The sequence below is a fragment of the Salmo salar genome, chromosome 06, assembly GCF_965601325.2.
Source record: "Salmo salar chromosome 06, fSalSal1, whole genome shotgun sequence".
NCBI lineage: Eukaryota > Metazoa > Chordata > Actinopteri > Salmoniformes > Salmonidae > Salmo > Salmo salar.
In genome coordinates this window covers 37,982,122-38,009,824 of record NC_138296.1, presented here as the reverse complement: position 1 = coordinate 38,009,824, position 27,703 = coordinate 37,982,122, and the positions used below count along the sequence as shown (strand labels likewise).

The following is a 27,703-nucleotide window of genomic DNA, read 5'->3' as shown; positions in this document are numbered from 1 at the left end:
CACAGCTTTATCTCCATTATGTGTTTTTTCCTCCAACGTGCGTTCCTCTACCCCTGCCATCTCCTTTCTTGGGAATGTAGCTCGCTCGCTGCTTGTGCTAGAGAGAGAGGGGGGAGGGGTGGATGGAAAGCAGAAGAGGCAGGAGAGAGGGAAAGTGAGAGGAGCAGAGGATGCAGACTGTAGCAAGTGAGCCACCATATTGAAGTTAACCTTTCTGTGGTGAGGTAATATATAGGCTAGACCAGTGGTATTCAAAGTTGGGGTCGCGACCTGAAGTGGGGTCACGGGGGAACTGCAGTGGGGTTGCCAAAATATATATTTTTTATAAAAAATTAAGAGTGCATATTATTGTATAGGAGAATATACAAATGTTTTTAGGAAAGAATTTAAAAAATACAATTTTATTGAGTAAATGTAGTTGTTCTTTTAATTTTGATAAGAGATGAAAATGTAACGAATTGAAGATTATTTGTTGACGTAAAAATAATTTTACCAATGTTAGATTTGGTGAGAAATCCCTGCGAAAAAAATGGGGACGCCAGAAATTCTTGCTGAGGGAATTGGGTCCCAGCTGAAGAAGTTTGAATACCATTGGGCTAGAAACATCTGAAATAACATGCATTTGGTAAGGTTGTAAAAATAGTTAGGTTCCCATGTGTTTGTTTGGATCATAACTTATTTGATTCAAGACTAGTCAAACATACAACAAATGTTTAAATAATTTAATGCTAGCTAGTTGTTAGTGATGTAATCGGGTACACATAGGAGTTGAGCCGGTTGTCATGCAAAGTGTTGGAGGAGTTAGTCTAGCCTACCTACACTGCTAGCTGGAGTTCCTATGAGCTGGTGTGCATTGGTTGATCTGCCTGTAGGTTTGGCTGTGTCAGTAGGGACAATGTTTATATATATATTTTTTACCTTTATTTAACTCGGCAAGTCAGTTAACCTGTTGAGGACAGACGTTCCGCTAGCGGAGCCCCGTTCCGCCTGCGGAACCCCTAGCCAACAGCCAATGGCATCGCACGGCGCGAAATACAAAACCAACTAAAATACCACAATTAAATTTTCTCAAACAATCAACTATTTTACACCATTTTAAAGATAAGACTCTCGTTAATCTAACCACATTGTCCGATTTCAAAAAGGCTTTACAGCGAAAGCAAAACATTAGATTATGTTAGGAGAGTACATAGACACAAATAACCACACAGCCATTTTCCAAGCAAGCATATATGTCACATAAACCCAAACCACAGCTAAATGCAGCACTAACCTTTGATGATCTTCATCAGATGACACTCCTAGGATATTATGTTATACAATACATGCATGTTTTGTTAAATCAAGTTCGTATTTATATCAAAAACCAGCTTTTTACATTAGCATGTGATGTTCAGAACTAGCATACCCACCGCAAATTTCCGGTGAATTTACTAAATTACTCATGATAAACGTTGACAAAATACATAACAATTATTTTAAGAATTATAGATACAGAACTCCTTTATGCAATCGCTATGTCCGATTTTAAAATAGCTTTTCGGCAAAAGCACATTTTGCAATATTCTGAGTACATAGCTCGGCCATCACGGCTAGCTATTTTGACATCTGCACGAAGGGTAACGCGCAGCGCATTTCGTGACAAAAATTTTCAAAATATTCCATTACCGTACTTAGAAGCACGTCAAACGCTGTTTAAAATCAATTTTTATGCTATTTTCCTCGTAAAATACCGATAATATTCCAACCGTTGTATTCATTCAAAGGCTGAAAGAAAAAAATGGAGAAGTCTCGTGAACGCGCATCTCAGTCTCACTGTCCCCAGGCTGACCACTTACAAACTCTGCTGCTGTACTTTGCCCAGAGACAGCAGACACCCCATTCCACTTTCTGGCGGCTTTAGAGAGCCAATGGAAGCCTTAGAAAGTGTTACGTTACAGCACAGATGCTGTAATGTCGATAGAGATGCAACAGAAGGACAACAAATTGTCAGACAGGGCACTTCCTGTATGGAATCTTCTCAGGTATTGGCCTGCCATATGAGTTCTGTTATACTCACAGACACCATTCAAACAGTTTTAGAAACTTTAGAGTGTTTTCTATCAAAATCTACTAATTATATGCATATTCTAGTTTCTGGGCAGGAGTAGTAACCAGATTAAATCGGGTACGTTTTTTTATCCAGCCGTGAAAATACTGCCCCCTATCCCAAAGAAGTTAAGAACAAATACTTATTTTCAATGACGGCCAAGAAACAGTGGGTTAACTGCCTTGTTGAGGAGCAGAACGACAGATTTTTACCTTGTCAGCTCGGGGATTCGATCTTGCAACCTTTCAGTTACAAGTCCAACGCTCTAACCACTAGGCTACATGCCGCCCCTGCATGGTGGCTTAGCCGAAACCCTACGTATGTGGGTTTGTCTGGAGGTTGGTAGGGTCCTGTAGTATGAGTCTAGTGCCCCTCCTCATCACATTTAGGCTACAGAAGCCTTGATGATTGATGGTCCTAGTCAGTCAGTATATATTTTTAATTTTTTTATTTCACCTTTATTTAACCAGGTAAGCTAGTTGAGAACAAGTTCTCATTTACAACTGCGACCTGGCCAAGATAAAGCAAAGCAGTGCGACACAAACAACAACGCAGAGTTACACATGGAATAAACAAGCGTACGGTCAATAACACAATAGAAAAAAAGAAAGTCCACATACAGTGTTTGCAAATGGCATGAGGAGGTAAGGCAATAAATAGGCCATAGTAGCGAAGTGTTTACAATTTAGCAAATTAACACTGGAGTGATAGATGTGCAGATGATGATGTGCAAGTAGAAATACTGGTGTGCAAAAGAGCAGAAAAGTAAATAAAAACAATATGGGGATGAGGTAGGTAGATTTGATGGGCTATTTACAGATGGGCTATGTACAGCTGCAGCGATTGGTTAGCTGCTCAGATAGCTGATGTTTAAAGTTGGTAAGGGAAATAAGTCTCCAGCTTCAGCGATTTTTGCAATTCGTTCCAGTCATTGGCAGCAGAGAACTGGAAGGAAAAGCGGCCAAACAAGGTGTTGGCTTTGGGGATGACCAGTGAAATATACCTGCTGGAGTGCGTGCTACGGGTGGGTGTTGTTATTGTGACCAGTGAGCTGAGATAAGGCGGAGCTTTACCTAGCAAAGACTTATAGATGACCTGGAGCCAGTGGGTCTGGCGACGAATATGTAGCGAGGGCCAGCCGACGAGTGCATACAGGTCGCAGTGGTGAGTGGTATTTTGGGCTTTGGTGACAAAACGGATGGCACTGTGATGGACTGCATCCAGTTTGCTGAGTAGAGTGTTGGAGGCTATTTTGTAAATGACATCGTCGAGGATCGGTAGGATTGTCAGTTTTACGAGGATATGTTTGGCGGTGTGAGTGAAGGAGGCTTTGTCGCGAAATAGCCGGAAGCCGATTCTAGATTTAATTTTGGTTTAATTCAATATGAATCTAGAAGGAGAGTTTGCAGTCTAGCCAGACCGCTAGGTATTTGTAGTTGTCCACATATTCTAAGTCAGAACCGTCCAGAGTAGTGATGCTAGGGTGCGGGCAGCGAAGTGTTGAAAAGCATGCATTTAGTTTTACTAGCGTTTTAAGAGCAGTTGTAGGCAACGGAAGGAGTGTTGTATGGCATTGAAGCTCGTTTGGAGGTTTGTTAACACAGTGTCCAAAGAAGGGCCAGATGTAAACAGAATGGTGTCGTCTGCGTATAGGTGGATCAGGGAATAACCCGCAGCAAAAGCGACATCGTTGATATATACAGAGAAAAGAGTCGGCCTGAGAATTGAACCCTGTGGTACCCCTATAGAGACTGCCAGAGGTCCGGACAACAGGCCCTCCGATTTTACACACTGAACTCTATCTGAGAAGTAGTTGGTGAACCAGGCGAGGCAGTCATTTGAGAAACCAAGGCTGTTGAGTCTGCCGATAAGAATACAGTGATTGACAGAGTCGAAAGCCTTGGCCAGGTCGATGAAGACGGCTGCACAGTACTGTCTTTTATCGATGGCGGTTATGATATTGTTTAGTACCTTGAGCGTGGCTGAGGTGCACCCGTGACCAGCTCGGAAACCGGATTGCACAGCAGAGAAGGTACGGTGGGATTCGAAATGGTCAGTGATCTGTTTATTAACTTGGCTTTCGAAGACTTTAGTATACAGTGACCACATAGTGCTGCCTCTGATGATATAGAAGCGAATACGTTTGACTGTGGGGTCAGTAGTGTGTTGTGCAGTAGTGTGTTGTGCATTTGCTGCAGCAAAATCACATCCATACCTGAGGACCACAATGGAAATAAGCCTCTGGCTTTATCCTTTTAATTTGTATGTATGTATTTTTGCTTCGTAAACAACGTGTGGACTAACAGGCCCTTTAATTTATTTAACATTTTTTTATTTAACCTTAACCCCAGTTAAGAACAAATTGTTATTTACAATGACAGATTTTTACTTTGTCAGCTCGGGGATTCGATCTAGAAACCTTTCGGTTACTGGCCCAACGCTCTAACCACTAGGCTACCTTCCGCCCAAAGATAACATCAACGTTGGCAGAGGTGGGATTCAAACCCACACCTCCAGAGAGACTGGAGCCTAAATCCAGCGCCTTAGACCACTCGGCCACGCTACCCAGTTTAATAACAATACAGAGAAAGACAATTGAGAAATAAAAGAAAAGTAAAACACGTAATAATAGATACAAAATGAGTAACGATCACTTGGTTCTATACCACGGGTGCCAGTACTGAGTTGATGTGCAGGGGTACGAGGTAATTGAGGTAGATATGTAGATATAACTATGAATAAGGCGACAGATGGTAAACAGTAGCAGCAGCGTACGTGATGAGTCAAAAGGTTAGTGCGAAAAGGGTCGATGCAGATAGTCCGGGTAGCTGTTTGGTTAACTATTTAGCAGTCTTATGGCTTGGGGGTAGTAGCTTTTCAGGGTGCTGTTGGTTCCAGACTTGATGCATCGGTAGGTCTGACACCTTCTGGTATAGAGGTCCTGGATGGCAGGGAGCTTGGACCCGGTGACGTACTGGGCCGTACGCACTACCCTCTGTAGCGCTTTGCGGTCGGAGGCCGAGCAGTTGCCGTACCAAACAATGATGTAGGCAGTTAAGATGCTCTCAATGGTGCAGCTGTAGAACTTTTTGAGGATCTGAGGGCCCATTCAAAATCTTTTCAGCCTCATCAGGGTGAAGAGGCGTTGGTGTGCCCTCTTCAAGACTGTGTTGTTGTGTTTGGACCATGATAGATCCTAAGTGATGTGGACACCAAGGAACTGAAAGCTTTCGACCCGCTCCACTACAGCCCAGTCGATGTGAATGGGGGCGTGCTCGGCCCTCCGTATCCTGTAGTCCACTATCAGCTCCTTTGTCTTGCTGAAAATGTTTTGCCTCCAAAACGTCCGGTGAATGAGCACATCAATTTCCAAAAATACTCATCATAAACATTGAGAAAATTTACAACAGTTATTGAAAGAATTATAGATACACTTCTCCTTAATGCAACCGCTGTGTCAGATTTCAAAATAGCTTTATGGAGAAAGCACATTGTTCAATATTCTGAGTACAGAGCTCAGCCATCAAAGCAAGCTATACAGTTACCTGCCAAGTTCTGGAGTCAACAAAACTCAGAAATAGTATTATAAATCTTCACTTACCTTTGCTGATCTTCATCGGAATGCACTCCCAGGACTCCCACAAGAAATGTTTGTTTTGTTCGATAAACTCCATATTTATGTCCAAATACCTCCATTTTGTTCGCACGTTCAGATCACTATTCCAAAGGCACAATGCGCGAGCGCAAAACCCTAGACGAAAAGTCAAAAAGTTCCATTACCGTTTGTAGAAACATGTCAAACGATGTTTACAATCAATCCTTAGGGTCTTTTTTTATCAGAAATCTTCGATAATATTCCAACCGGACAATAGCATATTCATTACAGAGGAAAAAGAAGGAACGGCGCGCTGTGTGACTGCGCAGTAAACAACTCATTGGCCTCAGGCAGTCCACTTGTTGAGTCCGCTCTTATTCTCTCCCCAGTCACAGTAGAAGCATGAAACAACGTTCTAAAGACTGTTGACATCTAGTGGAAGCCTTAGGAAGTGCAAAATGAACCCTAAGTCACTGTATAGGCAATCACTTAAAAAACTACAAACCTCAGATTTCCACACTTCCTGGTTGGATTTTTCTCAGGTTTTTGCCTGCCATATGAGTTCTGTTATACTCACAGACATCATTCAAACAGTTTTAGAAAAGTCAGAGTGTTTTCTATCCAAATCTACTAATAATATGCATATCCTACCTTCTGAGCCTGAGTAGCAGGCAGTTTACTACGGGCACGCCTTTTATCCGGACGTCAAAATACTTCCCCCTACCCTAGAGAGGTTGATGTCCTGGAATCACACTCATTATAGGCTGTTTCATCGTTGTCTGTGATCAGGCCTACCACCATCGTGTCATAGTGAAACTTATTGATTGTGTTGGAGTCGTGCACAGCCACGCAGTTGTGGGTGAATAGGGAATACAGGAGGGAACTAAGCACGCACCCCTGAGGGGCCCCCGTGTTAAGGGTCAGCATGGTGGATGTGTTGTTGCCTGCGCTCACCAACTGGGGGTGGTCTGTCAGGATATCCAGGGTCCTTAGCTTAGTGATGAGCTTGGAGGGTACTACAGTGTTGAACACTGAGCTATAGTCAATAAACAGCATTCTCATGTAGATTTGTCTTTTGTCCAAATGGAAAAGGGCAGTGTCTAGTGCAATAGAGATTGCATTATCTGCGGATCCCGTCAGGGTGGTATGTGAATTGGACTGGGTTCAGGGTGTCTGGGATCATGGTGTTGATGTGAGCCATGACCAGCCTTTCAAACCATTTCATAGCTACAGATGTGAGTGCTACGAGGCGATAGTCATTTAGACAGGTTACCTTGACATTCTTGGACACAGGGACTATGGAGTAGAGGTCGACCGATTATGATTTTTCAACGCCGATACCGATTAATCGGCCGATTTTATATATTTGTAATAATGACAATTACAACAATACTGAATGAACAATGAACACTTTTATTTTAACTTAATATAATACATCAATAAAATCTATTTAGTCTCAAATAAATAATGAAACATGTTCAATTTGGTTTAAATAATGCAAAGAAGAAAGTAAAAGTGCAATATGTGCCATGTAAAAAAGCTAACGTTTAAGTTCCTTGCTCAGAACATATGAAAGCTGGTGGTTCCTTTTAACATGAGTCTTCAATATTCCCAGGTAAGAAATTTTAGGTTATAGTTATTATAGGACTATTTCTCTCTCTACCATTTGTATTTCATATACCTTTGACTATTGGATGTTCTAATAGGTACTTTAGTATTGCCAGCCTAATCTCGGGAGTTGATAGGCTTGAAGTCATAAACAGTGCAATGCTTAAAGCATTGCAAAGAGCTGCTGGCAAACGCAGGAAAGTGCTGTTTGAATGAATGCTTACGAGCCTGCTGCTGCCTACCACCGCTCAGTCAGACTGCTCTATCAAATCATAGACTTAATTATAATATAATAACACACAGAAATACGAGCCTTCGGTCATTAATATGGTCAAATCCGGAAACTATCATTTCGAAAACAAAACGTTTATTCTTTCAGTGAAATACGGAACCGTTCTGTATTTTATCTAACGGGTGGCATCCATAAGTCTAAATATTGCTGTTACATTGCACAACGTTCAATGTTATGTCATAATTACGTAAAATTCTGGCAAATTAGTTCGCAACGAGCCAGGCGGCGCAAACTGTTGCATATACCCTGACTGCGTGCAATGAACGCAAGAGAAGTGACACAATTTCCCTAGTTTAATATTGCCTGCTAACATAAATTTCTTTTAACTAAATATGCAGGTTTAAAAAAATATACTTCTGTGTATTGATTTTAAGAAAGGCATTGATTTTGATTGTGCTATTTTTGCAAATGCGCTTTTGTTAAATCATCCTCCGTTTGGTGAAGTTGGCTGTCTTTGTTAGGAAGAAATCGTCTTCACACAGTTCACAACGAGCCAGGCGGCCCAAACTGCTGCATATACCCTGACTCTGTTACACAGAACGCAAGAGAAGTGACACAATTTTCCTAGTTAAAAGAAATTCATGTTAGCAGGCAATATTAACTAAATATGCAGGTTTAAAAATATATACTTGTGTATTGATTTTAAGAAAGGTGTTGATGTTATGGTTAGGTACACATTGGTGCAACGACAGTGCTTTTTTCGCGAATGCGCTTGTTAAATCACCCGTTTGGCGAAGTAGGCTGTGATTCGATGATAAATTAACAGGCACCGCATCAATTATATGCAACGCAGGACAAGCTAGATAAACTAGTAATATCATCAACCATGTGTAGTTAACTAGTGATTATGTTAAGATTGATTGTTTTTTATAAGATAAGTTTAATGCTAGCTAGCACCTTACCTTGGCTCCTTGCTGCACTCGCATAACAGGTAGTCAGCCTGCCACGCAGTCTCCTCGTGGAGTGCAATGTAATCGGCCATGATCGGTGTCCAAAAATGCCAATTACCGATTGTTATGAAAACTTGAAATCGGCCCTGATTAATCGGCCATTCCGATTAATCGGTCGACCTGTACTATGGAGGTCTGCTTGAAACAAGTTGGTATTACAGACCAGGTCAGGGATAGGTTGAAAATGTCAGTGAAGACACTTGCCAGCTGGTCAGCGCATGTGTGCGTCCTGGTAATCCGTCTAGCTTTGCAGCCTTGTGAATGTTAACCTGTTTAAACGTCGTACTCACATCTGCTACTGAGAGCGTGATCACACAGTTGTCCGGATCAGCTGGTGCTCTCACGCATGGTTCAGTGCATAGAAGGCATTTAGCTTGTCTGGTAGGCTCACTTCATTGGGCAGCTCGCGGCTGGGTTTCCCTTTGTAATCCGTGATAGTTTGCAAGCCCTGCCACATCCGACGAGCATCAGAGCCAGTGTAGTAGGATTCGATCTTAGTCCTGTATTGATGATTTTGCCTGTTTGATGGTTTGTCGGAGGGCGTAGTGGGATTTCTTATGTGTCTGGGTTAGTGTCCCGCTCTTTGAAAGCATCAGCTGTAGCCTTTAGCTCAGTGCAGATGTTGCCTATAATCCATTGCTTCTGGTTGGGATATGTACGTACGGTTACTGTGGGGACAACGTCATCGATGCATTTATTAATGAAGCCAGTGACTGATGTGGTATACTCCTCAATGCCATCAGATGAGTCCCGGAATATATTCCAGTCTGACTAGTAAAACTGTCCTGTAGTTTAGCATCCGCTTCATTGGACTGCTTCCGTATTGAGGGCGTCACTGCTCCTTCCTATTTGAGTTTTTGCTTGTAAACAGGAATCGGGGGATAGAGTTATGGTCAGATTTGCCAAATGGAGGGGGAGCTTTGTTATGCGTCTCTGTGTGGGAGTAAAGGTGATCTAGAGTTTTTGTTCGCCTCTAGTTGCATAGGTTAAATGCTGGTACAAATTGCGGAAGACTGATTTCAGTGTTCCTGCATTAAAATCACCGGCCGCTAGGAGCGCTGCCTCTGGATGAGTATTATTTGCTTATGGCCTTATACAGTTTGTTGAGTGCAGTCATAATGCCAGTATTGGTTTGTGGTAGTAAATAGACAGCTGGTAAATAGTGTGGTCTACAGCTTATCTTTAGGTATTATAACTCTCCGGCTGGACCACCCTACTACTTTTAATAATCTAATAAATTAAATCTACCTAATTAGTAGAGCTATGTATTGTTTGTTGGTATGTAGGGATGCATGCATTGGCCTTCAGATTAATATTGCCATATTGGTATATAATCCATCATGGACAAGAAAATATTGATTAGGACTATTGCATCAGCCCAGAATGCCCATATCAGTGCATCCCTATATGCATGTCCTTATGATGATCTGTGTTTGTGGGGGAGGGGCATTGTTTGAATGTATGTGTGTGAGAGAGAGTGTGATGGAAATAGCCCTTTGTTTGAAAGCGTCTGTGTGTTTGTGTGCCTGCCAGGGTGCACAATAAATATGGCTGTGCATCTGTGTGTTTATCAGTGTGTTCAGTCTGTGTAGTTAATCCTTAGATCATCCCCCATTCATCCTCTCATCCTCCTCACTTACACCCTAATCCTGTCATCCCTCGCTCTTTCCCCATCCCTTTATCCTTTTTATCTCTATCCCGTTATCTCTCGCTCACATCCACTGCCTCTCTCAGCCTCTCGCTTACCCCTTTCCCATCACCTCTTTTGGTCCCTGTCTCCCTCCCTCCCTCCCTCTCGCTCTCCCCTCTGTAGTAGCCAACCTCAGCAGATGTCTGCATACTGGCATAGACATTTTGCAGGCAGGGCAGAAAAGGGGAGAAAAAAACAAGAAGTGCAGGGGAACTGCTCTCCCATCGAACCCCAACAATCCTGTAGTGTAGGAAATGAAAAAGCGCAATGCAGAGTAATAAATATACATGTTGTGAAGGTGTAGAATTGGGCCGTAGCAGTTTGAAGCTGTTTCCTCTCTGGGTAATGAACATGGGGAGGTGAGGGGGAGCTGCCTGCCTGCCAGCCTAACATGGGGTTGACAAGCTGCCATCCAATAAATAAATGATTAAAAAAACCTGCAATGCAGTGGGTAGCGTTACAGTGTGAAACGGAGCGTCTTCTACTCAGGGCTGCCAAACAGCAGCTCCTTCCTTCCTAACCTGTCAGTACCTAGCCAGAGAGGAGAGGGGAGGGGATGGAGAGACTGATGGAGAGGAGGGACCCAGCCAGGCTCACAGAGAGGGAAAGTTTGAAGGGGGATGGAACGTGCATTAGCCATGACCGAGCAGAGCAGGAGAGGTAGTGTGAGTGAGAAGTGACACACGTCAGTGGAAGAAGAGAAGAGACTCGCGCTGTCAGAGGAGAGAACTGACAAGGGGCAAACAGAGAAGAGGGGGAGAGTGACAAGGACACAAGGCTTGCGTGGTGCTAAGGGAAGGGGGAACACTGGCGGAGAGCGAGGGAGAATTTGAATCTGTGAGAGACGTGGACAGAAGGTGCTTCCCGGCGGATGGTAACAGACCACATTCAGAGCGGAATAGAGAGAGAGGAGAGACTCTTCCTTCCCGTGCAGACAATGATGGGGCTGTACTATCCTGCGGTGTTGCCGGTGAGTTCATGTCATAGCCAGTTTTCTGTACGCTCCTATCCAGTATAGCAGGTTTAGACCTGGAACATCTAAACAACAAAATACTTTGTTCTTTTCTACACGTTTTGGAAAAATATGCGGTTGATTCGACTTAGCTAGTTTTGATAGGTTGCATAAGGCAAGGCCTCAGATTACTACATGGAGTTATACTGTTGTTTCTCTTTTACCACAAATACATGCACATAGCCTCGACATTGAGGAACGCTCAGTGTTTTGTGTAACGACTTATGTAACGTAACTTGTTTTGTATCATTTAAATATGTAGATGTGTTACTGGTAGCAAGAGGGGTTAACTGTGTACATGTTCTAATGAGCCTGCTGCCCCAACATGTTCTGTGGTCCTGTCTGTGCTTCAGGGCCCTCAAGGAGGTCCAGGCTTCTGCAAATGTCTCTGTAAATTAGCAGTGTTGAGCTGTGTGTATGTCGCACGTTGCGGCCATGCTGACTGTACAGAACATCATGATAGTCCAGGGGGTGCGGTGGGGGGCTGTTGGAATGAGAAGGGGGTGCTACAGCAATTCTTTGTCTTCCCAGCTGTCTTTGCTGTTTAACCCCCCCCCCCCCACACCTCTGAGTGAAAGAGACAGGTGCCAAGAAACAGTTGTGAGTCTTACCCCTCAGTCCTTCTCTGTTGGTACAACCCAGCCTCCCCTTTCCTCCCGCCACAATACTGGATGGTCTGGATGGGGTGCTGTGAGGTTCTGTGCTCTGGGTGCTGATTGGACAGTTAGCAGCAGGAATCTCCCCAAGTACTTTTAACTCCAGCACATGCATTTCTAGGGCTGTGACTTGGAGCTCAACCCTCCTCCCTCTCTCCCATTTCTATGCTGTTTCTCTTCCCTCAGGCATCAGCAGCTGTTACCTAAACATGTTTTTCTCCTCAAAGGGCACGGGCAGCTAAATGGGGAGGGGTTCAAGTGTGAATGGATTTTAAAGGTGTCACCAATCATCCACTGTCCCATGCGATCAGAGAGAAGTGAGGTTAAGAAAATGCCTTCTTTTAGTTGACATTTCTTCATTATAACCCTGATTTAAAGTGTATGCGTGTGAGTGCATTTGGGTTATAAATGCTGTTTGCTCCCCCATCAATTTAACTTACAGCTTTGCTATTAAGCAACCAAGCAAAGTGCAAACACCGCAACCAACCGTATGAATGCCGGGTTCTGAGAAATGGCATGATTGTGGTGTATTTTGCTGCTTCATCTCCATTACTGCAGCCACACTGCTTGGTTTAGAGAGGGATGGCAGGGTTTTGAAAGTATTTTGTGGAGCCCCGCCCAAGTGTTCGCCCCCAGGGGTAAGAGACTTACCTGCTGCTTCACATTTGCACCAACCAAACTGCTGCAGAACTGGCAGACAGTATTACAGCACTAATGCACTCTGAGACATCTGTCTCCACTACAGGCTTACTGCTGCTCCTCACTGCCCATCTAAACCTGCAGTACTGACAATCCAGCTGGCTCAAGGGACGTGCAGAAAAGCATTGAGCTTTGAATAGACAGCACAGCAAGTCTGTTAATTTGCACACATGCACTATTGTGACTGACAGAAACAATGGCCAGTTCTGCTGCAGTGCAGTGTTGAGTCTCAGAGGCTCCTTAAGCCCCTTCCCCCACTATCGGCTGACGGAGCTGGTTCAGTTCAATGGACACATGGCGCAGCAACGTTTATTCTCTTGTCTTCTTCTCTGGGCTGAAAGAGAAGCAATCCTCACTAGTGTTGGTGGCTGACTCAATCAAATATTGTGAGGAAACTTTAACAGCGATTGGGCATGGATGTTAATCCTCCCAAATACACTGATTCGTACCCCTACAGCAGGTCTTAGGGTGCTGGGTTGTTTCCCTCTGCAATTAGCTGCATAGAGCAGCCTTTCATAGAGAGACTGAAGGATTAGGAGGGTCATGTCAGGGAACTTGGAAAAGGTTAAGCGTCAAGGAGGAGGTTAGCTCCTCCACCATACCAGACATCTTTCAGAGTTTTGGGACCGTGTATGGCCACCGTGGTGTTGGTGCCCTAGTAGACGTGGCTCACGTTGGGCCGTCTGTGGGAGTATTTCATGGGGAGGCTGCTGAGGGAAGTCTTTTTAAAGGTGTCCTGTGAGACGGGTCCAGCCAGGCTTTCAGAATCTGTGTGGTACGGCTGAACATCCAACTGGCCTTGCACGGTCCCGTCCTTCATGGCCAACAACATCCTCTGATCTCTTTGATGCGTTTCTGTAATATTGAGTCAGTGAATACAGTAGCCTGTACTACCACCAGACCTTTAGAAACTGACCAACTCTTTTGTTAAGAGTCCTCTGTTAGCCTTAAATGAATTGCCATGTGTTTTTTTACTTGTGGTGCCTGTAGGGTTTAAGCCAATTAGCTGTTAATGTACCGCGGAGGGATAGGCTGTATATTATGTGTCGTGATTTTCATTGGTTGACAACCCTGGAGGAGTGACAGGGTTTCAGTACATAGGCGCCCTTACATGGAGATGGGAGGCGGCTACAGCGCTATGCTTGACTGGCTTTTGGGATCCGTGGGTCACGTTTCATAGCGGCGGTGGCTTTGACTGACTTGGGGGAGGCGGGGCGGAGGTAGAAACCCTCGTCTGGATTTCATCAAGCGAGGAGGGAGAAAGAAGGAGAGGAAAAGCATATCTATTTCTCCAGCTGCAGAAAAAGGAAGAGGAGCGTACTACTGCATTGGAGAGAGAGGGGGGAAGAGGCGGCATAGTTAATGCAAAGCAATGCGTCACAGTAGGCTGTAGATTAGTAGTGGTCATTCAGTTATTCATTCATGATACACGGATTGGGATTAGAGTAACTAGCTGGTTAAAGAGATTACTGTAGTCTACTAACACTCTTCACTGACTGTCTACTGTACTGTGCAATTGAATTCAAATTATTTCATTACGCTGCAGTCACTGCACACATTTTAACACATGCACTCTCGCAACGTTCGCTGAATATTTTGACCCACATTGCAAGCCCTCTCTCTCCCCACGGTCCTCTTGGTGTATGGAAAAACCTATGGTCTCTCAGGTAACATTTCTGTACTACCGCTGTCCAGTGTGTAGAGAAAGAGGGATGCAGAGTTTAGCCTATCGTAATTCAGATGGTGCATTTCATATTGTGTTATACGTTCATGCAGAGCAGTAAATCTGAAGTTATTTTGAAAGGGTATCATGTGGTCAAATGAGATTTGTTATGCTTAGACTATTTTATATGAATTCCTGCATTGCCTTTAAACATCACCTAGTGGCTTACTAGTGAGTTATGATATATATGATATTGTATACAAATATACATATTTGTGAAATATTATAGAATTTGACTGTACAACCCCCCCCCCCCCCGTCTCTTGAAATGTGTAAACAATTTGATCATTCAGTTTCCGTTTTTAATACAATGTTTTTCCACATGATTTCATTCTTTCCTTTTTGCAACACAGCATGACTCCCTTTTATAATAGCCTCTCTCTCTCTCTCCCTCCTCTCTCTCTCCCTCCTCTCTCTCTCTCCCTCCTCTCTCTCTCTCCCTCCTCTCTCTCTCTCCCTCCTCTCTCTCTCTCTCTCTCTCCCTCCCTCCCTCCTCTCCTGCTCTGTGTGTGAGATACTGCCATTTAGGGCAGTGTTACTGTTACCTCTCAGTGAGTGTGGCAGGAATGTCCCGTTGACCAATGGGTTGAGTGCTACCAGCCCTCAGCCAGTATCTTCTCTCTACTATTTAGCTTTGTCCATCCATCAGTGGATACCGGTGACTAGCCTAAATATCCATTCCACTACTCACATGATCGAGATACTGTACTGTTAGAAACACCCACTACACTTCCACCCCTCCCCCATCCTCTGAGCCTCCAACACAGATTTGGATTTGGTCACTGTGACTCAGATGATGAGAAGCACCCTTTACTTCCTGGTTCCAGACTTCTACATGTTTATGGATGACATGTCTTTGCAGGAGGAAGGAGTCCATTTAACCTCTTTGGAATCCTCCTTCATTTAATCATCCTCCCCGTTTTATGCAGGACTTATGTGCTATTGTTATTATTAAGTTAATGCCATTGCAATGAATGCAGTCAGCCTCATAAGCGATTCATATGGACCAGAATACATAAGGAGAGGCTGGTGGAATATAGCAGTAGAACAGTTTTTCCACCCTGTTCTGAATTAAACCTACTTTTGTTGCACTCGTTATCTTGGCGGCACAGAACCGAGAGCTCAGTCCTCCTTATCAAGTAGAGGGGATTTAACAGTAGCCGGGACGGTTCTTTCCACTGTCGTTTCAAGATGAGAAGTCTGCAGTCTCTGGGATTAGTGAATCCTCATTTGCTTTACTGCACCGCAACTTAGTTTCCCTGGTAATTAAAAAGGCTGTCTGGAGCCTGGGTGTCGCCTCGCCCAGGCCTGGCTGGCTGGCTGGCTGGCTGGCCGGCTGACTGACTGACTGGCCCGTTTTAATGGTATTGGATGCTGTCATCACGCCTGGAAGGCCACGAAGCAGTTTCATGGCCCGAAACAAAATGGCGCCCCCCCATTCCTCCCTCCCTACAGGCTTTGCTCTTTCTGAGCACAGTTGGGGTGTTTTTGAAGTTATTACAGGATGTCCTTGAGTGTGTGACAGAAGAGTGCTATATCACAGTGTCACCATACCACAACACATAACTGACACCTTTTTTTAAATGGTGACCGGCCGGCGCTACAATCCATTACCGTGCTTATCATGAAGACGGCATAGTAACGGTGCTGTGGCAATGGCCTGGAGCCGTCTCCCAACTCAACTGGTTATATGAATTCATATCAAGTGTACCTAAATAGGATAACCGTATCTGTTCACAGGGTATAACAGATACTCATTGTTGTAAATATTCTCTGGATATGCGTGTACATGGATAGTGAGCAGGCTTGTGTAGCAATGTGTGTGTATCAGATTTTGTGACTGTCAATAATAGATGTGGTTGCAGTGAATATTTCATGGTAGGCTGACTGAAACGCTCTGCTGTCAGAGATATGGAGCGAGAGGGTAGGAGGGAGGGTGAAATTTAAGCTGTTTTTAACCTTCGTTCTAGTCTCTCTCCCGGCCCTCCATCTGCACGGTACAGTAATGCCTACCAGTATTAACCCTGCCTTCTCCTCTCTGTCAGGGTTCTCAAGATTCAACGGGGGGCCAGGAGGGGCTGGTGCCCCCGCCCTTCTCAGCGTTCCCTCCACCACCCCCTCCGCAGAACGGCCTGGGGACAGAGTTTGTCGGTGCTTTGTTTGGTGCTGGTGGGCAGGGGCCTTCGGATTCAGGGGCTGGAACAAATGGCTCAGCCACCACTTCCAACATCTTACCCACCCCGGTCAGTGTTATGGTTGGTTTTGTTGTTAGGCTCACTGCATTTGTCCCGACAATGCTCAAGACTACTCGGGTTCATTCCATTTATCAGCCTCTCCCTTTCCCTCCACTCTCTCTCTCCCTCAGCAGACAGAAGTGTCCCCAGGTCAGGTAGATGGAGTGGGGCAGTGTGTGGCAGTAGAATTAGCAGGAGGACTATCCGGGGCTGACTCCGCGGAGGCCAAAGGAACCCCAAAACGACTTCACGTCTCCAACATCCCCTTCCGCTTCCGAGACCCTGACCTCAGGCAGATGTTTGGGGTAAGAATCTGGGAACTTCCTTGCTGCACTTTGAGATGAGGAGTAAATCACTTTAACCCTCCTGTTGTTTAATTGATGGTTGGTGTCAGAGTGGGTGTTGAGAAGAACAAAGGGCCAGACAGTCACAAAGGGAGGAACACTCATGTCCTTTGATTTGCTCTATCACAGGGCCATGAGAGCCACAGAGAGGTAGTTAGTGAACGAGTGAGGAAAGGAAGGCATGTAGTAACAAAGGGATAGAAAAATAGACAATAGAAGGTAGGTGCAATTTGATTGAATTTATTTTGGTACAATACTGCCTCCTAGTGAGCTGCAGGTGTAGTTCACCCCTGATTGTAATTTAATTACACAGAGTACATGATGCAAGTTGAGTTTTTGTTTGTATCCTAATTTCTTGTGTTTTGTTTATTTTCAGCAATTTGGGAAGATTATTGATGTTGAGATCATTTTCAATGAGAGGGGCTCAAAGGTGAGTGAGATGGTGAACATGTCCTCAGTCCCACCGCTGTGGACGTTATGATGAAAAAGTTCACTGTGTCTCAATGCTACATTTTCCACACTGCACTGTGTCCTACTGACCTGCACTGATAGTAGAAACAACAGGGTAGTATTATGGGTAAAAACACTCCAGGCCACTATTGAACATCTGAAACTAGATTGAAAGTAAGTCAAAATTATAATGGACCTATATATTTTCTAATAACTGCAAATAGATTTTGAAAAGCAAATCGGTCTCAAGAAAATCTGTGCGGCCCTCTGTTGAATTTCGACATTCCGTTTGCCCAACCCTTCCCTAATCAGTAACCACCGTATCAGTTCTAGAACAAACAGTATAAACCAGTGATTACAACTGTGTACCTGTTCAGTAAATGTGTAATGAAATGAGTAAAACTAGCTAAATCAAAGGGTTTTGATTTTGTATAGAACCACTGGTATGTTTCTTCCACCCCTCTCTTTACGCTGTCTTTGTGGTGCTCCTCTTTCCCCTCTGTCTGTCTACCCCAGGGCTTTGGCTTTGTCACGTTTGAGACCAGCGCCGACGCGGAGAAAGCCCGGGAAAGGCTTCACGGCACGCTAGTGGAAGGTCGCAAGATAGAGGTAATTTAACCCATCTCCTCCTCCTCCCATCGTTCCTCTGCCTGTACACTGATTCCGCTAGCTGCCATCCTTTTCCACTGACATGCTCTGATGTGGCCTCCGCTGGTACCCCCCCCAGATGGGTTGCTGCCTTTTTTTGGGGGTGTTTCTCGTTTCCTGGTTAATTTGGGGCGGGGGGAGAGTTGACACCTCAAGGCATGCTGGGAAGTTTTCGCTTTCTAAATCGTTTAGGTCTCGGTTCTGTCTTGCACCATTTCTTATTATAGCTTCCACTGCTTTGATTTCAAAATACAATCTAAATCATCTTTCTCTGTTGCTGGAACCGCGGGACATTAGGAGAACGTGATGAGACGATGATGCATGGCCGATTGTAGCCAGGTTGATCATATCTTAGTTCCTAGTCTAGAATGTTCCTTTTTTCCCCCCCGTGCTGCAAAGTGGTAGTGACAAGCTTATGTCTCCTGGCCTCCAGCATGCAGCACAGTGCTCTCCTCTCCATCTGTAAAATAACTACACCATATACTTCATATTAAACTCCCTCCTTTCACTATCATTTCTTTAAATGAAGCTTTGGCTCGTATGTGACTGTTTCAGGGTTGGGGAGAAGCTGAGAAGATGCATGTTTTTCTTTGAAATATTGTCCGTTTGCGTGCCAGTGATATCCTACCCATCTCTGGAGCAGATCTATTTTAAGCCAGGTTCTTAGCCAATCATGATTCTGCATGGGCTCCTGCCTCCTTGCTGTGGTTTTCTGTGGTAGTTGTGTCCTGCATGATGGTGATGGCTGGACCCGCTTGGGTTTCATCTGTCGGCTCGCCAACGTCTGGTTCTGAATGACACCTGCATCCAATGGTCTGTAGGCCCTAAATTTCACCTTCAGTCAATCAGCAAGTTGAATGGATACTGATGGAGCCCAATGAAAACCCGCATCAGTTAAACCTCTATAGATCAACAACCTATTTGTTTGGCCCTGGTGGTTCTGTAACCTCTGTTGTCTTTGGAGTATCTTCTTGTTTCATGCATGATCGTGATCACTTTAATTGTAAGGAAGTTTCTCTCTCTCTCTCTCTCTCTCTCCTTCACCTTTTATCATTGCTGCATGTGTGACAGTAGTTGTACTCTGAAGCTGTGGCCAGTCCTTTGTAATCTGCATGGGGTCAACAGGAGTATCTGTCATCAGGTTTGTCTGTGTTTGACTAGTGCATGGGATAGAAAAGCCGTACAGACTAAGGGCAAATAAAGGTTGTTCTGTGTTTATACGCTCATTCAACACTGAAGGAAAAGCCCAGCATTCCTTTGAGGCAATGCTATGTGACGATTCTTCTTTCTCCTAGAAGTTGTTTGCAACCCTAGCTTTGTCCTTGGTAATATCATTTCTTCTATTTTTTACTGGCCGTTATTCTAACAAATGTGAAGACGCTAATTAAAAACTGGCTAAGCTTAGAGGCAATGTTCTGACATGGGGAACGTTTAGATGTTTTAATGGCCCCGTACTAGATGAGATGACTTAGATTACACATTGTTCTGCTTAAAATACTACCGTGGTATGTCTTTCAGTTTCCTAACACATTGTTCTGCTTAAAATACTACCGTGGTATGTCTTTCAGTTTCCTAACACATTGTTTTGCTTAAAATACTACCGTGGTATGTCTTTCAGTTTCCTAACACATTGTTTTGCTTAAAATACTACCGTGGTATGTCTTTCAGTTTCCTAACACATTGTTTTGCTTAAAATACTACCGTGGTATGTCTTTCAGTTTCCTAACACATTGTTCTGCTTAAAATACTACCGTGGTATGTCTTTCAGTTTCCTAACACATTGTTTTGCTTAAAATACTACCGTGGTATGTCTTTCAGTTTCCTAACACATTGTTTTGCTTAGGAAACTCTGAAAGAAATACCATGGTAGTATTTTAACAGATTGTTTTTGAAATCACGAGTGTGAATATTCTGTTTGCTATCCTTTTGCATGGGATTTATTGGAAGTATGTGTGCATGATAATACTATGGTGTTGTAACATGGCTGTCCCTGCAGCACTAGTGCAGACAGCCCGGGATTTCTTGCATGTCTTTTAGATCGGCTATTTTGTTAAGACTGGATGATTTTTGGTGATAGTGATGTGGACTTTTGGTTGTTTAGCATGACATCTTCTCAAAGTTGAAAATGCCTTACTACTTTTATGAAGGTCTGTTTATCCATAAAACGAGAAAAGGCAATAGTTGTTGATTGGATTCAATCATTTATTTCATGTTGTTGACTAAAGTCTGTCCGTGCATGGGAATCTGTAGCGATTGTTCTCCTAGCTAGTCAGTTTGGAATCCTAAGTGTGCATGGCTGTTGGTTCTACACAGAGTGTAGTATTGATCTCTGCACTGGCTTATTCTATTACATCGAAGTGTACTTCTTTTTGTCTGGAATAAAACTCTGCGCTTTGAAGAAGTCAGTTTCCCGTGCGCGTCCAATGTACCCATGTAAGTGGTCCGATTCACTTGTCTTCCTGCTGTTTGTGTCTCCACTCCGCACTACTGTGTGTGTCTAAGTCTGCACACACACCATGCATCTCCTCCATCAGTCTCTCTGTGTCCTCCTCATATCGAAGGGTATTCCACAAAAAGCACTCTAACTAAAGACATTGACATCACCACCCATAGACCAGGGCTCTCCAACCCAGTTCCTGGAGAGTACCCTCCTGTAGGTTTTCACTCCAACCCAGTTCCTGGAGAGCTACCCCTACTGTAGGTTTTCACTCCAACCCTGTTCCTGGAGAGATACCCTCCTGTAGGTTTTCACTCCAACCCAGTTCCTGGAGAGCTACCCTACTGTAGGTTTTCACTCCAACCCAGTTCCTGGAGAGCTACCCTCCTGTAGGTTTTCGCTCCAACCCAGTTCCTGGAGAGCTACCCTCCTGTAGGTTTTCGCTCCAACCCAGTTCCTGGAGAGCTACCCTCCTGTAGGTTTTCGCTCCAACCCTGTTCCTGGAGAGCTACCCTCCTGTAGGTTTTCGCTCCAACCCAGTTCCTGGAGAGCTACCCTCCTGTAGGTTTTCGCTCCAACCCTGTTCCTGGAGAGATACCCTCCTGTAGGTTTTCGCTCCAACCCCAGTTGCAACGTACCTGATTCAACTTTTCAACCAGCTAATTATTAGAATTGAGTGTGCTAGATAACCTACAGGAGGGTAGCTCTCCAGGAACAGGGTTGGAGTGAAAACCTACAGGAGGGTAGCTCTCCAGGAACTGGGTCGGAGTAAAAACCTACAGGAGGGTAGCTCTCCAGGAACAGGGTTGGAGAGCCCTGCCATAGACGCCTAATCAATTTCCAGTCAGTGACAATTATATGCCATCAAAGCAACTCATCACACTGATGTTTTGAAAGTGACATTTAAGACATTTGACTGTGGGATACCCCGACATTTGACGGATAAAGCCCTTTTAAGTCTTGTCACCGTGCTGTCACACCACATTTCCCACCCTGAACTACTGTAGTTGTAACAGCGTTTTGAACGTGTAGGTGTGTCTCTCTCACCGTGAAGCATGCCGCTCTTGTTGATGTGTTGGTGTGATGGGAAGGGATTGCTCCGTGGCGCAGAGTTTTAGACAGACATTAGATGCAGTAGAATAGGAAGGTGCAGTCTATCACCCCAGTAGTGGTGGTAATGAGAACGAGCAACGTCTCGTCTCCTGGTGCTCTTGAGTCTGCATGCATCTCATCAGACACAGCGTCGCAGAGAGGAGAGCTCCTCACTCAGAGAGCAACCATGTCACCACTGCATGAGCCTGAGTCTCTGACTAAAGAGAGAGCTGGGTGTGATAAGGACTAACTTACTGCGACTGTTCATCTGATCCTGCATGGCTGATCCGTTCTCATTCAGTGATAGATGTACGCTACACTACTGCAGGTGGCAAGCCGCTCACAGCCTCCATTTGAAACAGTTCTGTCAGTCTTTTAAAGAAAAGGGTCATGTTCTTCAAGAAAACCAATCAGACTTGCTGTTTAATCCTGACATTCCACCTCGGTGTCGACCTAATTGAAAAGGCATTGATTTGGATCCTTTTTCAACACGAGCTCTTTTACTTCAGCTTTAGATGTGAATTGGCTCAAATCAAAAGAAGGCTGTGATCACTCTGCTCCCCAGAACTGTATTACTGCTCTAAATGTGCTGTTTGTGATAAACTGGGCTTAGCTTTGGATTTAGTCATGGTTGTTGCTTGTTTCAGATACTTTGCATGATGGACAGAGAGAAAGAGGTGAACTTGTGAATGGATTGGTGTGGTTGTGTGTGTTTATGTGAGAGGAGGGCAAAAGAAAAGGGGACAGGGAGAATGAACTGTTCCCTTTCCACTCCTCTCTTTCTCCCAGACCACAGGCTGCTCCTCTCTCTCTCTCTCTCTCTCTCTCTCTCTCTCTCTCTCTCTCTCTCTCTCTCTCTCTCTCTCTCTCTCTCCCCTTCACTCGCTCTCTCTCTCTCTCCTTCACTCTCCCATTCTCTCCAAGCCAGTCAAGTTTGTCTTCTTTTGTTTCTCCACTGTTATGTCTTTCCCTGTGTGACACTCCCCAGTCCTCTGTCCCTGTGTGACACTCCCCAGTCCTCTGTCCCTGTGTGACACTCCCCAGTCCTCACCCTCTTGTCTTGTATATGTGAACCTGTGTGTGTAATACCTCTCATTGTATGTCCTTTCACATGTTATATTTTCGTCTTTAGTCCCTTACCCCATCCTTCTCTCTTTTTATCTTAAAAAATATATATATATTCTAATGTTATTTTGTTGTGATTCATGGCGGAACTAAATGTTCCAAAGTCATTTCTTTACACAATTACCCCCCTCTGCAGATCAAAATATGAATCCTGCCCACGTCGCCTTTTTACTAAGAATCATTTTATGCTACATTTCACTTAAGTATTTTTACTGCCACTCTTGACTGTGGGAGACATATTTTCTGAGGCAATTAAGCCAATCTCTTAATACAAAAGTGGTCGACCTGGTTTTTGTGTCCCTTACTCTTATGACCACTATAATTTGCATACGTTGAAAGAAGCACCCTCCAGTCCGTGTGTCTCTCTAGAAATGGAAAGATGCTCATTCATTGAGCAGAAAGTCATTTTGGATGATTTTTCTCTCTCTCAAAAACTGTATCACTGCTTTCAAATATTATCCCCATTTTATTTCACATTGGGGGGATTTTCATTTATTGGGTTGTTTGTTGGTTTATTTATTTGTTATTATATTTTTTCTGTTTCCCTGATGACTTCTATGTGTGTTGTCAGTCTCCACGGTAACCACTCGCGTGTCCTCACGCTGTTTCTTCGGCAACGGTAAGTTGTGTATAAATGACATAATCGCTGATCTGACCCCCACCCCTCCCTTGAAAAAGGCAATAGATGCAAAATCACACATTGTTTTGAATATTTCTAAAGCAACCGTTAATTTGGTAGTTCCAATCTGTCAGTTAACTCAGTGGCAGTAGATGCTGGGAGCAAGATGTACAGTAGTTGCATGCTTTAGTTATGTCCACAGCATCTTTGTATTGTATATTACAAATCAATTTGAAGTATGGTAGCCTAGCATTGTTCTGATCTTCCAGCTATCCAGAGTATAAGTCCCTGTTATGATGGGGCCTGTATTGATAGGGAAGGTAGCAGTGACAAGGCACAGACACACAGCCCATTGACAGCCTGGTCCAACTAGTAATAATAATGGATCCACCCCCCCCACCCCCCTCCTCTCATTAACACCTCCCCGGAATGTCCAAGTTTAATCATCCTCCTCTTTGCAATGACATGGCTTACCAGAACCCATTTGATTAATACTTCATTGTATGTATATTTTTCCTAATTAAATGTTATCACCAGTAATGACAATAACCTATGGCTCTCTGGGAAGCTCCTGTTCAATTGTGTTATCATCCCTTAAGCTGCTTCAGTCAGTGTTAGTTAAGGGGGAAATAAATCTGTCATTCTAACTTTTCTTTGTCTCTAGTGTTGGGTGGGTTTCAGATTCATGGAAGGGCCTGTGTAAAGGTGCAATATGCAGAAACCGCTTTGCCGTTTCCTGGTTGCTAAAATTCTAATAGTTAGCCTAATTTCTGTTTATGTGACAAACAAGTGACATATAGTGTAGAGAGTCATTGTACCATTTAAACCGCTGTGAAATATATTTTCAATAACGGAAAAATATTGTATTTTCAGCTGTTTGAAGTTGAGGTCAACCGATTTATGATTTTTTTCCACGCCGATTCTGATTGGAGGACCAAAAAAAGTCGGTACCAATTAATCGGTCGATTTATTATAATTTTGTAATTGTTTTAATATTATTCATATTTTTTTATGGTGACAATTACAACAACACTGAATTAACACTTTTTTATTTTAACTTAATATAATACATCAAATCTATTTACACTCAAATAAGTAATGAAACATGTTCAATTTGGTTTAAATAATTCAAAAACACAGTGTTGGAGAAGAAAGTAAAAGTGCAATATGTGCCATGTAAAAAAAGCTAACGTTTAAGTTCCTTGCCCAGAACATGAGAACATATGAAAGCTGGTGGTTCAATATTCCCAGTTAAGAAGTTTTAGGTTGTAGTTATTATAGGAATTATGACGCGTTGACTATTTCTCTCTATACCATTTGTATTTCATATACCTTTGACTATTGGATGTTCTTATAGGCACTTAAGTATTGCCAGCCTAATCTCGGGAGTTGATAGGCTTGAAGTCATAAACAGCGCTGTGATTCAAGCATTGCTAAGAGCTGCCGGCAAAACGCAGTAAAGTGCTGTTTGAATGAATGCTTACGAGCCTGCTGCTGCCTACCATCGCTCAGTCAGACTGCTCTATCAAATATCAAATCATAGACTTAATTACAATATAATAAACACAGAAATACGAGCCTTTGGTCATTAGTATGGTTAAATGCGGCAACTATCATTTCGAAAACAAATGTTTACTCTTTCAGTGAAATACGGAACCGTTCCGTATTTCATTGAACGGGTGGCAACCCTAAGTCTAAATATTGCTGTTACATTGCACAACCTTCAATGTTATGTCATAATTATGTAAAAGTCTGGCAAATTAATCATGGTCTTCACACAGTTCGCAACGAGCCAGGCGGACCAAACTGCTGCATATACCCTGACTCTGCTTGCACTGAACGCAAGAGAAGTGACACAATTTCCCTAGTTAATATTGCCTGCGAACATGAATTTCTTTTAGCTAAATATACTTTTGTGTATTGATTTTAAGAAAGGCATTTATGTTTATGGTTAGGTACATTTGTGAAAGGATTGTGCTTTTTTCACAAATGCGCTTTTGTTAAATCATCACCCGTTTGGCGAAGTTGAAGTAGGCTGTGATTCGATGATAAATTAACAAGCACCGCATTGATTATATGCAACGCAGGACAAGCTAGTTAACCTAGTAATATCATCAACCATGTGTAGTTAACTAGTGATTATGTGAAGATTGATTGTTTTTTTATAAGATAAGTTTAATGCTAGCTAGCAACTTACCTCGTCTCCTTGCAGCCACAAGGTCCTTTTGGCGCTGCACTCGCGTAACAGGTGGTCAGCCTGCCACGCAGTTTCCTTGTGGATTGCAATGTAATCGGCTTCCAAAAAGGCCCATTACCGGTTGTTATGAAAACTTGAAATTGGCCCTAATTAACTTCTCAGGGCTACGTGGGACGCTACCGTCCCACCCACGGTTCACACTATTCAACAGCCAGTGAAAAATCAGAGCGCCAAATTCAAAACAACAAAATGTCATAATTCAAAGTTCTCAAACATACAACTATTTTACAGCATTTTAAAGATAAACCTCTCCTTAATCCAACCACATTGTCCGATTTCAGAAAGGCTTTACGGTGAAAGCATAAAGTTAGATTATGTTAGGACAGTGCCAACACAAGAAAAACCACACAGCCATTTTCCAAGCAGGAGAGGGGTCACAAAAACCATAAATACAGCTAAAATTAAGCACTAACCTTTGACGATCTTCATCAGATCACACTCCTAGGACTCAATGTTACACAATACATGTATGTTTTGTTCGATAAAGTTCATATTTATATCCAAAAACCCCATTTTACATTGGCGCGTGATGTTCAGAAAATATTTTTCCTCCAAAACTGCCGGCGGATCAGCACAACAATTTACAAAAATACTCATCATAAACGTTGATAAAATATTAAACTGTTATTCAAAGAATTATAGATAAACATCTCCTGAATGCAACCGCTGTGACAGATTTCAAAAAAGCTTCACGGGGAAAGCACACTTTGCAATAATCTGAGTACGGCGCTCAGAAAAATACATCATACAATACAGATACCCGCCATTTTGGAGTCATCTAAAATCATAAATAGCATTATAAATATTCACTTACCTTTGATGATCTTCATCAGAAGGCACTTCCAGGAATGCCAGGTCCGCAATAAATGTTGTTTTGTTCGATAAAGTCCATAATTTATGTCCAAATACTTCCTTGTTGTTTGTGCATTCAGTAAGCTACTCCAAATGTAGGAAGCGCGCCGAAAATTTCACGCTGAAAAGTCCAAAAAAGTTCTGTTTACGTTCGTTGAAACATGTCAAACGTTGTATAGCGTCAATCTTTAGGGCCTTTTTAACATAAAACTTCAATAATATTCCAACCGGACGATTCCAATGTCTTGAAAAACGTTATGGAACACAGCTACCTCATCACGTGAAAGCGCGCCAATGGACTCATGTCATTTTCTGAGTCACCAACTTCCCGGCCTTCTTGTTCACTCTCTGTTCACTGCAAAAGCCTGAAACAAGGTTCTAAAGACTGTTGACATCTAGTGGAAGCCTTAGGAAGTGCAAAATGAACCCTAAGTCACTGTGTGTTAGATAGGCAATGACTTGAAAAGACTACAAGCATCAGATTTCCCACTTCCTGGTTGGATTTTTCTCAGGTTTTTGCCTGCCATATGAGTTCTGTTATACTCATAGACATCATTCAAACAGTTTTAGAAACTTCAGTGTTTTCTATCCAAATATACTAATAATATGCAAATATTTGACTCTGGGCCCGAGTATTAGGCAGTTTACTCTGGGCTCGCTTTTCATCCGAAATCGAAAATACTGCCCCCTATACCTTGACAGGTTAATTGGCCATCCCGATTAATCAGTCGGCCTCTAGTTTGAAGCTGGTGTAGAAAAATGAAAGTAAAGACTCTCAAACTAAGCTTAAGAAATGGCTGCAATATTCGTCAGGGAGAAATCCAAACCAGTCTAATTGGAATTAATGGCTGAGGCATAATCCAGATTTTACTTATGCAGGAAAATTAAAGTAATGCATGTGATATATCAGAAATTGTGTAATCCAATTATTGTCAACCTAAAATATTGTGATATAATTATAAATACAGTTTAAAGGTTTATACCAATTTCCTGTATAAATATCCTCTAAAATATATGTATGTTTTCATGGGAAGTTGAGTGCCATTATATGATATAATAGCAGTACTTGTTGTATTTCCAACTTGTCTAAATCCTATCATCAACTGATTTCAGCCAATGTATGGCTGTGGATTGACTGCATTGATCGAATGGAATATTGGCAGTTAATAAAAAAAATTATCTATGGAAACATTCTTCTAAAACTGGCTGGCTTGCTAGCTATAACAAACATACAGGGCAGATAAATTCTTCAAATTCATTATTTTCTATCAGGGATGGGCACCATGGGGTGTAGATAAAATGTTGCTGTTTTAGAGCTAGTTTACTGCAAT

At 43.1% G+C, this 27,703-nt stretch overlaps 1 protein-coding gene and 1 non-coding gene across 5 annotated transcripts in view; one reads left to right on the top strand and one right to left on the bottom strand.

The window, feature by feature from the left end:
* Nucleotides 1–27,703, top strand: part of LOC106607090 (RNA binding protein fox-1 homolog 2) — a 49,451-nt gene that overhangs the window by 10,154 nt on the left and 11,594 nt on the right. For all 4 annotated transcript variants that reach the window (XM_082976530.1, XM_082976531.1, XM_082976532.1 and 1 more), the window contains exons 3-6: nucleotides 16,360–16,557; nucleotides 16,680–16,853; nucleotides 17,269–17,322; nucleotides 17,859–17,951. In XM_082976530.1, coding sequence (XP_082832656.1) covers nucleotides 16,360–16,557; nucleotides 16,680–16,853; nucleotides 17,269–17,322; nucleotides 17,859–17,951 — 519 coding nt within the window. The remainder of the gene's footprint in view (nucleotides 1–16,359; nucleotides 16,558–16,679; nucleotides 16,854–17,268; nucleotides 17,323–17,858; nucleotides 17,952–27,703) is intronic.
* Nucleotides 4,574–4,655, bottom strand: trnal-uag (transfer RNA leucine (anticodon UAG)). The gene has a single exon. It is a non-coding gene; the product is annotated as a tRNA-Leu (tRNA).